This window comes from Lagopus leucura, unplaced genomic scaffold (assembly GCF_019238085.1).
Source record: "Lagopus leucura isolate 7727_CA_CO unplaced genomic scaffold, USGS_WTPT01 Super-Scaffold_100014, whole genome shotgun sequence".
NCBI lineage: Eukaryota > Metazoa > Chordata > Aves > Galliformes > Phasianidae > Lagopus > Lagopus leucura.
Window position 1 is genome coordinate 10,837,949 of NW_024962268.1, and position 15,457 is coordinate 10,853,405.

General features: G+C 37.5%; 1 protein-coding gene across 5 annotated transcripts in view; it reads left to right on the forward strand.

Annotated features, from left to right (window-relative positions):
- ARL15 (ADP ribosylation factor like GTPase 15) overlaps window positions 1–4,774 on the forward strand; it is a 223,726-nt gene extending 218,952 nt beyond the window's left edge. For all 5 annotated transcript variants that reach the window (XM_042875450.1, XM_042875448.1, XM_042875447.1 and 2 more), the window contains one exon: window positions 794–4,774. In XM_042875450.1, coding sequence (XP_042731384.1) covers window positions 794–946 — 153 coding nt within the window. In that variant the 3' untranslated portion in view covers window positions 947–4,774. The remainder of the gene's footprint in view (window positions 1–793) is intronic.
- Window positions 4,775–15,457: the final 10,683 nt, after the last annotated feature.

The following is a 15,457-nucleotide window of genomic DNA, read 5'->3' on the forward strand; positions in this document are numbered from 1 at the left end:
ATTTCACAGTGTTCCTGTGGGTCTGTGTTTATAACTTGATACTGATCTTTTCAATAAGTAGTATCTTCTTCAGTATATTTTGTCAAGGCATATAATAATTCCAAAACTTGCAATTCTATACTGCATCAAAGTCCTTGCCTCCTTGATGCATATTTGCTGCTGAAATAAAACTTGTTTTATTTTTTACTAGTTTAATTAAAAGTCTTCTTTCTTTATAGGCATTATTACATATTGTTAGAGAGTGGCTGAAAGCTGATGGAACATGCAGGATTTTGAATGAAAACCATCATGTCCCACATCTTTTTTTTTTTTTTGTTCTAATCACATTGATGTGCTAATATTCTGTGCTGAATTTTAAAAACAAACTGATTTTGGAAGAATTTTGCTATGAAACATGCAGCTCTAACATTAAAGTTCAAATGCAACCTAGAATTTCTTTATTACATTTGCTATTCAGGCTATGCTTTTGAAAACTTGCTTTGTGTGCTTTGCTCTCTGCCTGAAGTACATATAATTCTTCCCCAGACCTCCCATGCTGTTAAACGTATGGATAGAATGGTAGCTTGCAAACAGGTCACTCACCCCTAAAGAAAACACTTTCAGGTCACAACATATAACCTATATTATAAGAACAGCTGTGGATAAGATGCTAAAAATGAGGTTCCTGATCTTTTACGTGTTGTTTTTGTCAATTTGCATGCTGTTTTCTTTCTTATTTTTTTAAGATGTGAAAGAGAGCGTGTGTGGTGGTTATATTAGTAATACATTGGTCTCTTTTGTTTTTCCTTAATAGATCAAAAAATACTTTGAACTTGAGCCACTTGCACGTGGAAAGCGCTGGATTCTTAAACCCTGCTCCTTGGATGATATGGAGGCAGTAAAAGACAGCTTCTCTCTTCTAATAAACTTGTTGGAGGAGAGAGACTTCGAACCTTCAAGAATGTGAAACACAAGAGGGAAGAGTGATTCTCCAGGCAAATCACTGTACCTGTTCATTCTGCTCACAGATTACTTATGGTGTGGTATCAAGACTGTGCTGTGATGTTCATACACAGTGCAGAATATCCTTTTGTTAAAATAAATGCTCTGTGAATCAGGTACATGACTATTTCCAGTAAAGTCGTCTACACTACTGAAATAGGGAGTTCCTCTTTGTTTACCACTAGTTCTGCACACACTGCATGTTGCTTTCTTGCCATCATCCTTGATAGGAAATTCTGCACGCACAAGAATAACATAGTCTGTAAAGGTGGGATACTACTTGCTACCTTGTTTTCCAAAAATAATTCATGTCTTAAGGATTTGTGAGACTAATCTGTGTTAGCTTGTTTACTGACCCCACAGTATGGAAAGCACAGCCACTGAGAACCTTAACATTAGTGATACCTTGAAAGTTAAGTTGTTTTATGTCAGTGCAAAGACTACTCTGAAATTTTACTAAATTAAAACACAGTGGATGTATTAGATGATTCCTCTCCTTAAGCCACGGCATAACCTTGTCAAAGGCAGAACCATTATCTTGCTGGAAGTTCCCTTAAAGGGAAATTTGCACACAGATGTGTGCGGGTAACAGTATTGCTTAAGAATAGGTGGCATAAAAAGGTGGTAAGAAAAAACAATGTTTTTAGAAAATATACAGAAGTTGGCTAAACTAGCAGTTAAAATATTTTTTTTTATCAGAGAAGCAAAACAAATTTCTGTTAATTCAGCTGTGGAGGCTTTATTACTAGATATAAGCGTGACCGATTTTAAGTAAAGATTGCCTTCTTTATCACTCATTCATAGTTTGCTGTTGTTACTTTAATGGTGCCAAGGTACCATAATGAAGGAACTTCCAGCGTTTGTATCATAAGCTTCTCCTTTCAAGGGATTATAACTTGTTCTTTCAAACTTCCTCTGGCTACATGTTACTTAGAAGACAAAAAAGTATTCATTGGAAACAGCATTTATAATATGTTTGGAAAAATCCCATTTAGTCCCAGTAACACAGTGCACACTTCTTCTTTCCAAATTTTGCCCATCATAGATTTTCAGGTTTTTTTTACCGACTTTACTTTTAAAATGTTATTGACTGATTTTATTCTTTAAAGAATAAAGAATTGCTGGTTCACCATGAAGTCAATCACAACAGGGTATGTGCAGATTGATCACCAGGCTGGTGCACACCTTGAATGTTGTGCCTTGTGCATGAGTGTCTGTGTACACAAGCTGTAGTGACGTGTCAGTGGTTCCTCATGGATCCTGCTTATGTTTTGAAACTTGTAACTCCTGTTGCAAGGCCTTAGGCAACATATCTTTCCACTCCAAGCATTTATTTCTTATGTTTAAAGTTTATTGTAGTTTCTTATTAGTTTATTTGAGAATAAGAAAATAGTCAGCATCAGCTTTTAAAGGAAAAACCATTTCTCTATTTCTTGCAAATATTTCTTGTTGTTAAACAAAATGTTTTTATAGGTTTTTTGTTACTTTTCCATATCCTTGGATATCTTGTATTGCTCCCTCAGAACTATTTCTGCCCAAATGCATGGCCTGATAGTTACTGTTTTAACTCAGTTCCTACTATAAGAACAAAGCTGGAAAACCTGTTAAGCTCATTGTTTGACTTTGTGACAGTAATAGGCAGAAAGTTTTGCTTATAAGCATGAAGGGCATCTCTTCTTGCTTCATTTTATTTCTTTTTACTGCCAGGCCAATCACCCCATTGCTTCTCCTCTTGGAAATATCCAAAAACTGGAATTGCTCATTTTAAAGCACACAGAGAAGCACTCTATGATAGTTCAAGCCTCTTTGGCTGTAGAAGCAACTCGGTTGCTCATCAGTTCCTACGCTGTGGATTAAGGAGGATCCTTTACTTCAATTTGCAGAGGAAATGGATCTGATGTGCAGCCATAGCTTACATGAGTTTAGAGATTACAGCATCCCAAAATTTTCTTCCCTGATTAGGGAAAATGACAAATAGAAAATGGTGGGGAGGAGAAAGAGGCTCGTCTCCCAGAGAAGGAAGGCAGTTTGGCAAAAAGGTTAGGCAAAGAGATGGATTCAGAGCTTTTACTGCTTTGCCACGGAACATCCGTTCCAAAACATTAATTCTTCTCAATTTTTTCCTCTTTCCTTCCTATTTTGAAATTATTAATTTTTGAAATTATTTTGAAATTATGGACCAAAAGTACAAAAAATTGAAAGAATCCCAACTTTATCACAGTATTGGAACTACACTCATTTGTACTATTAGTGTTTCTGGTCCGGTTGAGCAACCTGAACTAGTGGTAGATTCCCTGTTCATTGCAGGGGAGTTGGACTAGATAACCTTTAAGGGTTCCTTCCAACTCAAATGATTCTATGACTCTAGGATTCTATGACTTCATAGTTCCTGAGTTTTATATTTTAGTCATGATTTCCCAACTATGCACTGTTGGAAGGTGCTACATGACTAACATCCAAAAGGCCCACCCAACTAGTCAATGAGAATACAGCTTTGGCATGTGCCAGTATGCAGCTAGACTGGACCTTTTGATGATAAATACTTTTTCTTTATGGGGATACCAACTGCACAGTAGCAGTGATTTATTTTTCAAAATAACTTTAAATATGCTTTTTCTTACTAATACAGTGATAATTCCTTACCACAGGTTGAAACAATACCTCATAAATGCTTAAGGCTAAGACCAACGCTTAACTTTACTTTGAATGTAGTTCTGTGGCTTTGTGTTGTGGATGGACTTAATGGATATGTACCCTTTTACTGTCTGTGAACACCTTCACCTTTTTGTGAAAGTATTAAAAATGCTTATAGCAGTTCACATCACACTTCGTTGTCTAAAGTGTTTTGAATACTTTGGCTATGGCAGAATATGTAAGCACCGTGAGCACAATGCAGATTTTATTTGGATGACCAGTGTCAATGGCATTTTCTTGGTTTTGTTTAGTTAGTGACTGTATTTTTTTTTAATCTTTTCACACATGCTCATCGTTTAGATGAAATAAACTTGGGTACTGGGCTCTACTTTCCATGCAAGTTCATTAAGGATAGAACATTGTCTTTTTAAAAAAGATACTGTGCTTTAATGTTCTTTAGACATCTGTTAAATTACTTTGTGTGTATGTGTGAGTGCGTGTATGCGTATGTGCCCACATCAGGCTTCTCAGAGCTGTAGTTGTCTGCAGCGTCTCAGCCATCAGAATGAAAACATTATCAATCAGTATCCAACAACAGCTGGTTTTGACAAGCTTCTGTCTGCTGCTTAATACTTTACAACTTGTCAGTGCAACTTTTTTTGTCTGCTTACTCTGAGCTGATAATCTTACTGCTTCCGTGTTGTGTCCTGTACTTGTACTTCTAGCATTTGTATGGAAAAAAGTTAAATCTTAGTGCATTTTGATATTATTTCTTGATGTATAATATTCCACATGTATCTTAGCTTGCCTCTTCAAAATGCGCTATACAAAAATCTGTGATGTATTATTTCATTTAATTTCTTGCATTTCATTATATTTATAGAAGTTGCAGATTTTTGTACCGTATTAGTTAATACAGTTGCCTTTTTGTAATGGCAATTAATTTATATTACAAAAGTTTGTATCTTTACTGTAGTTGAGAGTATTAGTTAACTGCCATATTATCTTGACTTTATACTAAAAATACAGTGTCTCTACGCAAAAGTTGATCCATTCGGGTGGACAACTACCAGACATGAGGAACTTGTACTGTTTGTGATTTATACATGATTTCCACTATCAAAAAGACAAAAAGAAAATAAACACTGTGTAGAATTGAGCTGCTAAGTTTGGATTTTTTTGAGTAGTAACCAAGTCTAGGGACCTGGTATATTTACTTCAGTAGGGAAACATCAAAATAGTTTATTTACTCTTAGATTAAAAAAAAAAAAAAAATGATTGGAGCATAATCACTGCAAAATTATACAAATCTACACACTTAGATATATGTGAAAAATTAAAATTTCCAAAAATTAGCTGGCTTATTTCCAAAGAAAAATGTTGCTACTTGAGAAATATACCTGAGAGATATTTCAGACGTGCTGGAACAGAAGCTGGTGTAATTTTTATATAATTATTCTATAATGTCAAACTGAGGGACTTGTTTACATGACTAGAAATCATCGGCATGGTATAATACATATGACATGGCATAATACATACACAGAAAATGCTTCAGAATTTGAACAAATTAAAATACTATGGGAAAAAGAAAAGCTCCTTGGTGCTATGCTATAAAACACCTGAACAGAAAGACACTCACAGCTGATGGAATTACAGCACCAGGAGCTGGTCGGTAGGTTTCTGATTCATCTCCTGAGATATGCTTTTTCAGAATTTTATTATTTTTAAATCTGCATTGACGGAGATGGAAGTGAAAGATTTGTAAACTCAGAATATTTTCTTCGTTCTTATATGTTACATAAGTAGGAACAGAAAATCTGCTGATCATCCCTCATTTGATAGCTCTTTAAAGAATTTTCATTAGCTCATTAGCCCTTTGACCTAATAGTTCAAACAAATAAAAACATCTGTTTGTGTCAGCTGTAGGGTTAGTCATCCAGGGCCTAGGTTGACACAAGGATGAGAGAGATATCCTATCTGAAATGAGAAACGATTCCTTTTTCAGTATCTGCAGCAGAAAAGGAGCCCTGAAATCTCCCTGTAAAGAAGTAGGACTGCTGAGTTCTGTTAGATGAAGGTATAGGGAAAGATCATTAGCCTGCTCAGCCCTCATGGGTGAACTGACTAATATTATTGTGTGGGTTGGACTGAAGATCAAGTCTAATTGAACAAGTAATGAGACATTTATGCTTAATGCTAGCTGCTTTTAATATATTTCAGCTTTTATCATAGCTATATTTATAGAAACTCAAGATATGTTGTCTATACTGCTTGTTCATTCACCAGATTTCATAGGAAAATGTAATACATGTTATTTTGGTGGGTTTTAATGGAATATATTCATGACAGACTCACTTATGCAGTGTGTTTATGCGTCAAATATGCTGAGCGCTTCCGTTTATGATGTTTTAAATCTGCCTTCATCACTGAATCACTGAAACTGTCTACAGAAGGGTATATGTTCCAATGTGAATATTGAGGTTAACTGTAGTCTGCACAGCTCCAATTATCCTTGGTGGTTAGCTGGAGAGAACGCAGGGCAAATGTTAATCTGTTTGTCTTGTTTACAGTAAACCCAACAACAGTGTACAGCAAAATGTCCTGTGCTGGTTTGGGATAATCATGAAAAATGAAGTCAGAGTGGAAAGTGTGGAGGGTGGAGATGATGAATAATCCAACCAGTCCACTATTGTGGGAATGGAGGACTTACTGCCTAGCAGTTTCTCAATTTTTGGTTGGGAGAATATTTGTAAAGAAAAGCTTTTATACAGTTGATTTCTAAATACAGCAACATTTCTTCTTGTATGAAAATTCTGTTTATATGCCCCTATGCTAGTACAGGCATGTATACAGAAGCATGCACTGTAGCTTTCTATTATGCTTCTGAGCAACATGAAGAGAGCAAGTCATTCTTATTTTCCTTAGTTCTCACTTTTAGATTGTAAGCTAAAACTAAGAAAAACAAAGTACAGCAGAGATCTATTTTATCTGCCACCTTGAAGTTGTGAAATGCTGTTGTTCATTTTTATTACTATGCCATGTAGCTATGATTTATTGCAGTTCAGTGTGCCCAGGGAAGTATTTTGTGTGTATTAAGTAAAACAATATAAAAATTAATTATTATTTTGTGGTTTCACAATTTCCATGTATAAAGAAATGCCCTCTTTCTAAAGAGACATTTGCTGTTGGAGTATAGAAGTCTCATATTATCGCTCTGATGTAAATTACTGCTAGCTGAAATGCTCAATCATTGAAATCCCAAACAAAAGATCCAATACTGGATGTTGTGAATATCTTGCATAGTTCCAAAGATAGTGTGGAGGAGAGAGTAAAATCATTACGTACCTGTACATGTTGCAAAACCAAACCAAATTTAATGACAAAGCACAGCAAAGTATTTGCTATTTTAACAATGTGACAGTCTTGCATTTGGAAGCTTGGTCGTTTTTTCAGGATCAAAAGAGCATTTTGTAAAAAGCTTAATTTTACGGTAGGTTACATTTTGAGCTTGTGAACTTTGATGCAGTCTCTTTAAAGCAACAATTCCTGTGTGTTAAGGCTGGTGCTTTAAAAATCCTTTGCAGTGGCACCCCATCTCATTTCCACTTTGCACACTCATTTTCCACTGATAACACATCTTGTTGCTTTTTTTTTTAAACAAAAGATTCTCACACATTTCATAGAAAACTTTGTGGGCTACCGCGTGGGATGGCATAGTCTTAGAAAAGATGATGACCAAATTAGGAATAGAGTCAATGTTTCTTAACCTATGTGCTAGGATTGCTGTATCACATTCAATGACTGTTGTTGCTGCCAGTATTAAAGTTTTTAATGCTTGTAACAACACGTCTTTTAGCAGAACTATGTCAGAATTATTTTAGTGTAGCAATCGCTGGTAGTGTTGTCCTAAGATGTACAGATTCAAGATGTGAATTGGATTGTAGCATTTAGAATTAACAATGATTAAATGGCAGTATCTGAGAAATTTTCTGTTTAACAGTGAAGGGAGCGATGCAGTCTCATCACTGCCTCAGTATTTACCTCTCCACAGAAGAGAAATGCGCACTCATTGTCAAAAATGCAAATTAAAAAAGCTTTAGTCTAGCTTTACTAAATTGCTTTCTTGCTGTCAAGATAGTTTAGGTCCTTGGTGTACTTGTATGTTAGTTAAAGCTGAAAGAATTCCTTTAAGTTCATGAAACTATGATTAAAAACAAGCAAAACAGACAAACAGAAGATGCTAGTTGCCTCTTCTAAAAATATTTTTATGCATGATTTGCAGGACTGTGACTGATGGAGAAAAGTTCACTGTTTACCTTTAAAATTTAGATCATGACCTTTTGGTTACAGTAAATACAGTACTGCAAGTCTGGTAAAGTAATCACATATAGTAAAGGTATTGAGACCATTTACTTCACATTCCTCTCTATTAGCTTCCACAATTAACATGATCCACAGCTGAAAAAATAATTCTGGTTGTCAGTGATAAATGGGGTGTAATCGTCAATCACTGAAGTTGACAGTATTATTTTAAAGAGATACTGCAAACAAATGTTTACCCAAAGATAGCAGTATGTTGCTGAGATTTTGTTCCCTGCGGTTTTCATTTCATTTACATGGCAAGATTATTTTAGTGCTCATTTTCAGAATAAAAAATGTATTTTTTGTTTCCCACTTTTTATTCCTATAGAGTAAGGATAACATTCAAACATCAAAGTCTTTAGCAGAACCAGGAGCATTCCTGGTAGCCCAGGCCATAAAAGCTGAGACAGAACCTTAGCTTTTATTTCTTTCCTTGTTCTGATGAATGGACCTGAGGTTTTGTTTCAGGTCTGTCACCATAGAGAGGTGCCAGTAATATATGAATCTACTGCAATGGGCTATATAAATATCTTGCCTATTTTTAGCACTTGGTTTTGATCCCCAGAGAATTTTAATATCAATGTCAAAAGCTATGTGATGTTTTCATGTCTTGATCCATTGGTGATTTAGACATGTAAGAAAATGCAAACCATTTTTGTAGAGAAGATATCCCATACTAGCGTTTTCTGAAAAATCTTCCGTAAAATTGCTTCAGAATGGTGAATCTTGCTGTTCTGATTACTTGTGAGAGATTCGGCAGGCAATCTTGCCTTCAGGTTTGAGTCAAATCGAACACAAGAGAAACTGTTTTCTCTTTCCAGCTTAGCATTTTATAGTACATGGATACTGGTGATTGCACGTTCTCAGACAGATCATATATGGGAGCCATCTCATGTCTAGCCTGATTAAGGCCCAATGGAAGTGGTTAATACTGGTGCTAATCAATATTTCTGGTTACTGGTTTGATCCTTAAATGCCTTCCCGCACATAATGGTTAAAAACCACACCTTTTGTGCTCACACCTGTTTACACAGTTCCCACTTGCATGATGCAAACATGCCTTCAGAGAGGTTGATTAAGCAGGAGCAGAGTTTCCTATGGGAACTCTAAAGGATCATCAATCTCCAGATGAGCCACAGTATTGTGGCTTTTCTATCTGAGAGTGCATGAAGACCCATTTATCACCACCTTTATTCATGTATTTATATATTCAGTTTGAATCTGTCTACTTTAGCCCAGTGAAGAACTCCGCATCATGCAATTGCTGATCTCTGAATGGTGGGTTTATCTTTAAAGAGGAGTTAAAACAGGAGGGGCAGCTGTGATGTTTCCTTTTGTGATTAAAACATATAAAACATGTTATTGAAACACTCAGTTGGCTGGAGTATAACTAACATGAGCAGATATGTCCTGATCCATCTGGATCATCACAAATAGATCAGTTCATCAAGAGAGGTTAGCCCAGTGTAATTAAAGACGCTGGTCACCACTGTGTTGTAACTACTCCGTCTCAGGGGTTGGGAGTCTGAGCCTATGGCATGTTGACCATTGGCATTCAGCACATAGGTAACAGTGATGAGGGGAGAGGATTTGGGGAGCTACTGGCAGCAGTTCCACTCGCTAGGCTGGACCGACCACTTCTTTCTCCACAGGGGGGCTCAAAAGACCATCAGCAGTGCAGCTCTGCCGCAGGAGCACACATCGCTTGTTAGATCTACTTTGGGTTCATGGGCCACAAGCCAGCCATGCCAGCTCCCTGAGACAAGCACTTTTCAAGACGACAAAAGAAATACTGAACTGGGAAAAGCAGTAATGGTGGCATGCCTCCACACCTGTCAGGCTGTGTTACAATTTCAGTCTTTGATTGTTGGTCCCATAAAGGTGTCGTTTTTTTTCCATGTTATTAGAGCAATTACAGTTATTATACTAAATTTGTCCTTTCTGAAGGGAGCAAGAACAAATGAGGGAGGATTTGCATACAAATTGAACCTTGCTGTGTGGGGAACTCACAGCGGGTCTGCTCGGCAGACAGGCAAGGCGGTGAGATGTTACAGGGGAGCAGGGTTTGCAGACACCCTCCTCTGTGGCCCTTTGCTGATGACCCTTTGAGGAATGTCTCCAACTGTCTGGCAGATTCATTTGACAGAGAGGCATTCTGGAGCGCTGTCAGCCAGCGCAGATCAAAGCCTGCTCCTCAACTGGAGCAGACTGGGACACGTGGTTACCCGCCCCGCGGGCGAGGCCTGTTCTCAGCGCTGCCTCTGCCAGAGAAGTGCGGCCATGTAATGGTGTAACTAGAACATAACTCCCTCTGTGTTTTGGGGAGTACCTGCTCACCCCAGTAACGCTGTGTTTGAGCAAGCAGTGCTCCATTTGGTGTCATGAAGCCAGGCTACAGCCTGCAGTGCCAGCCTTCACCAGGTATCACCTCCTGGGAATAGTGTCAGGAAGGGCATCAGATTCACTCTGCGGATGTTTGTAGTTCAGAAGAGATGCAGGTGATAGGTTTCAGAGCTGTTTTAAATGGAAATGAACTGTCTTTCAGGCATGGGAAGCCATTTGCAGTATCCAGATTTCCTGCTGTGTACCCTTATGTTAACCTGCTCTTGTTGTCCAGGGAGAGGCAGAGGGTGCTCCTAACATACCCAAATGCTAAACAAAAACAGAAGCAGGAACAGTCTGATTTTTCCCTGGGACTGAGTTTTATGCCTCAAGTAGCTGCTGTACAAAGTATGCTGTCATTAAAATCAGTGGAGCAAATGCATTATGAGAGCACAGGCCATGGCAGCAAGTTGGCGGGCTCAGAGTGGTGCCATGCGTATTGTCACCTCTGGCCTTTCTGTTGCTGCACCCTAAAGCAAGACAGCCATTTGACTTCAAAAGCAGGTGTTGATAAGGAAGGGAAATATGGTTGTGAAAGGTAGTTCTTAAACATTACTCCTTTCTCCAGTCCTTGCTTTCTACACTCTCCAAGCCTCTCCACAGTTACGATACTGAGTTGCTGTTGCTTTGAATATAGATGTGAGGCTTTTGTAGCGCATTTACTTTTGTGGAATGCTGAAGTAGAGCAGAATGGTATTTTCTGATGGCTAAAAGGCACATGTCTTTACTAGTATGCAGGGATGGTATAGGATACTACCTTTTGGCTGGACACCTTCCACCCAGAGATGGAAAAGTTTGTATGCACTTTGAATATTCCACAGCTGCTTAATTACAAAAGAAATAGTTGGGTAATAGTGAAACTGGAAATTTTGCTACTTCAAACTATCAGATTTGGAAAAGTTTATGATCTGATTTAAATGTTCAAAATGGAGCCCCTTTTTAGATTTTGACTAGGTTCAGTCCAGCAAGCTCACTGGTGAGTAATAGATGTGTAAATTAACTTTCCAATATCACTAGTGGAACAATGCATTTAGAAAGCTTTCAAATAAACCTCTGGATCACTAAGTTGTTCACACCAGCACTACTCTGTACCTTGCTGTTTGAATAACAAAGGATGTTACTGTGCTTTAAATAAAGCAACGTCATTTGGTGCTGAATGAGATGTTTTGAATTCCTGTAGATGTGAAAAATTGCAGCTTCTTTTTTTTTTTTTAAGTGGAAGAATTGTCTAGAATGGTGTATCTTTGGTCAACCTTTCAGCTGTCTTACTGCAAGAAACAAGTTGCTTTCCTGGTTTAATTTTCACAACTCTAGAATATCAAAACCTATAAAAGTATATTGCATTAAAACTGAACTTGCAGAGGCCTGATTGAAGGTAAATACTACTTTTTAAAAGTCTTTAACAGTAACAAGTTTAGCAGATAATCTACATGCATGTGTTGTCAGTTCATCTCCTTACATATTTCAAAAAGTTATCTCTGTTTCACTATCGGATCTGTCTTGGAAGTATGACAGCACCTGGTTGAATATGAGTATTCAGTGTTGCTGAGTATCTGCTCCTTAATCAGTGGAACTATTTTGCTTTTCAGTTGTGATTCAGGACAGAAACAGAAGTGCAGATTTATTTCCATAGCTGAAGTTGAACAGCTAGTACAAAAATTACTGGTTGTTCATTCAAATACAGGATTTTTAATAAGTGAAAACTGGCTTTTTACTAAGGTATATTCCATTGTAGATGCAGAAAAACAAGCAAACAAGTTAAGAAGTTCTCATTTGCACTGTGCAATTTAAATTTAAGAAAAGAACAGAAAGGATAATGAGAGAAGCTAACTTTCCTCTTCCAAGCAAGAAAGAGAAACCACTTGGCTGGTAAAACATCCTGCTCTAGAATTCCTGGTGGGGTCTTTGATTTACAAAGATCCATTCAGTTCTCACTGTTACTAAACTAGAGATTTAAGATTTGGAGGCCTTCACCAACTGGTCTTAGTAACAATCCAAGTAATCAAATTTCTCAAATGTCATATTTTTGCTGACTTTTTAAAACAAACAAACAAACATTTACTTCTGACCACTCTATGGGTCAGTGATCTAATAATTGAGAAAGTAGGTCAGACTTCAGAAATTCAGTAATGTTGGTGAATGTATTTTCCATTATATAATATATAATCTATTGAACATGCAGAAATATTTTTCTCTTTTTTAATCAATAATTCAAAATGTTTTACTTACTATATTCGTTGCTAATTTTACTCACATGAGGATTTTTTGTTATAGATCATTCCTATAAACAGTAAAGATGCTAATTTTTGGACTGCAACTGTATGAACTTGTTCAGAAAGTATTTTCTGCTGTGATCTTTTCCATTAGAAATCTGTTTTGTTCCTTTTCATTTATATCTGTTAACCAGCACTAACCCTTATATTATGTACCCTCAAGCATTCCCCTTGCATACAAGGTTCTACAAAGCAGATACTTTGAACTGTGTTTCCAGTTTCCAGTGAAAACGAACATATCTTAGAATATTCAAATAACATACAATATGTTTTTATTTAATGCGAGGAAATGCAAGGAGAAAAAAAATAGCAACAAAACATGTTGACCTCTCTCCAGTAAGTTTTCTCAGGAACATTGCAAAATACATGTGAACTCCCTTCGCCTATTCAGCCTTTCCAGATGCATCGTTCTCCTGGGTAGCTAGACAGATGCAGAGTTAAGTGGGAGTGCAGATAAGCATGTTGGATACCAATGCAGTACTGAGATATGTAGGCCTCCATATAGTAAGGTAAATATAATCTTTTCTTCTCCGTTTTAAAGTTTCCTGTGAAGAGAGTGTTTTGTTTAGCTATATCTTTGTTTACAGAACAAAGGAATTGTGGTGTTTTTTTTTTAAAATACATTTTATGAAATAGCTCTTATCACTTATGGGATATTATTATGGGAATACATAAAACATTACAGTGTTCTTTCTCCTCCTGAATTGCTGAGTTTTTCTCCTTGTCTGTAGAAATGACTTGATCTTACTGAGCAGTGTCTATCGTGTATATCTATATTCTGTGGTCACGTTAACATCACAGTATACTTATTTTCACTTTCTTGAAGTAATTAATGTACAAAATTCAGAGAAAAATGTATTACCAAAATATTTAAGTTAAAAAGTGATTTAGAGGAGACTAATGTGCATGCTCAAAATGATACTTGGAATAAACATTTTGTTGAAAAACAATATCACATTGAAGTTTCAGTGTATGTAAATATGAAATTTTGTTATCAGAATTGTGTATCAGATATCTGTATTTACAGTCAAATTTGTTTCATAGCTTTGTCATCCTTATTGAATCACAGAATCATAAAATGACCTGGGTTGAAAAGAACCTCAAGGATCATCTAGTTTCAACCCCCCTGCTATATGCAGGGTCACCAACCAGCAGCCCAGGCTGCCCAGAGCCACATCCAGCCTGGCCTTGCATGCCTCCAGGGATAGGGCATCCACAACCTCCTTGGGCAACCTGTTCCAGTGTGTCACCACCCTCTGGGTGAAAAACTTCCTTCAAATACCTAACCTAAACCTCCCCTGTCTTAATTTAGAGCCATTCCCTCTTGTCCTATCACTATCCACCCATGTAAACAGCCATTCCCTCACCTCTTTATATGCTCCTTTCAAGTACTGGAAGGCCACAATGAGGTCTTCCCAGAGCTTCTCTTCTCCAAGGTAAACAAGCCCAGTTCCCTAAGCCTTTCTTCACAGGAGAGGCGCTCCTTCCTCTATCTGACTTTGTGATATATCTTTCCAAACAGTGCGTGGTCTGTCTGGATTTCAGTCTCAGTTTGGTTTGTCATTCAGCTGTAGTTATAGCCAGTGCTGAAAATTAGGGCTTATCTAGCCCGGTTTCAAGTTGCGGCTGTTGATCCTACATCCTAAGGGGATGTAGAGATCTTGTTTTTAAGTGTGATAGGGTCTGCAGTGCTGATGGTGTCACAAAACATTGGTATTATATTTCTCCATCACTGAATTCTCTTTAAGTCTGCAGCATTAGGTGCAGCATGTAATATATCATCAGTGGCCTTCAATGGATGAAAAGACAAAGCACAGATGTTTAAAGCAAGGGAGCATTTCCGCAGCTGAGTGACTGAAGGCAGGGTGAATTTTTCAGATCCACACGAACTGACTAGAGGGAATGATGGGTATCATCTTCCTTCACTCGAGACAGATGTGTTTCATAAACACACTTGAAAAATAGACTCTCTGATCCTTTGTCATGGTGTCTTGGACCCAGGTCTTGAACTGAGAAGTGAATTTATTCTCTTTGGTGGGCTTGGTGTCATGCTCGCTTCTTTCTTCCAGGGCAGAAAGTTCTACTTTTTTCATCTCTAGGCCATTATGTAGTGCTCTGAGCAAGCATGTATAGAACTTGGCTTGTTTCAGTATATTGAACTTCATTTTATCTGTTCAACTAGAACTGTAGAAACACAGTGAACTTTCATTCACTGCTTCATTCACTTCTTGATCTTCACGTCCCAAAAGAAAGCCCTGGCATCTAAAGACTATGCCTCCTTATCATACGGCCGCAGCAGCTACAAAACCAGAGAAAGCTTTGAGTGGTGGCCTCTGCCTGGCTGCAGGCAGCATCTTCTCAATGGGAGGTAGCATCTGTGGCATGGTTTGGTGCAAGGGCTGACATGGAAGTTAAACACATTCATTTAACAGCATGGCACAATGCCAGTAGCTCAGATCAGATCGCTGCCGGACAACATCTAAAAATCATTTTGGGAAATAATTATTTTACTGATTATTTATCACAGTTTTCAAATAATCAGCAAATCTTATGGGGAAAAGGGGCATTTTTGATATTTTGACATAGAACATGGTACTGGAAGTATTAATGAGATGTTGTTGTCTTACAGTGCTGCCAGTTATGTCTGGAGCATCCAGAGAATCTCCACTACTACTCTGATAGTAGCTGAGATCCATCTCACTGCTGATACATCACCAGAGGAACAACTGTTTACAAGTGTGTATAACACATTGTAGTGAACGTGTTCTTAGAGTGTGACTGCTACGTGACCATGTATCCAAAACATTTTACCATTCAGACAG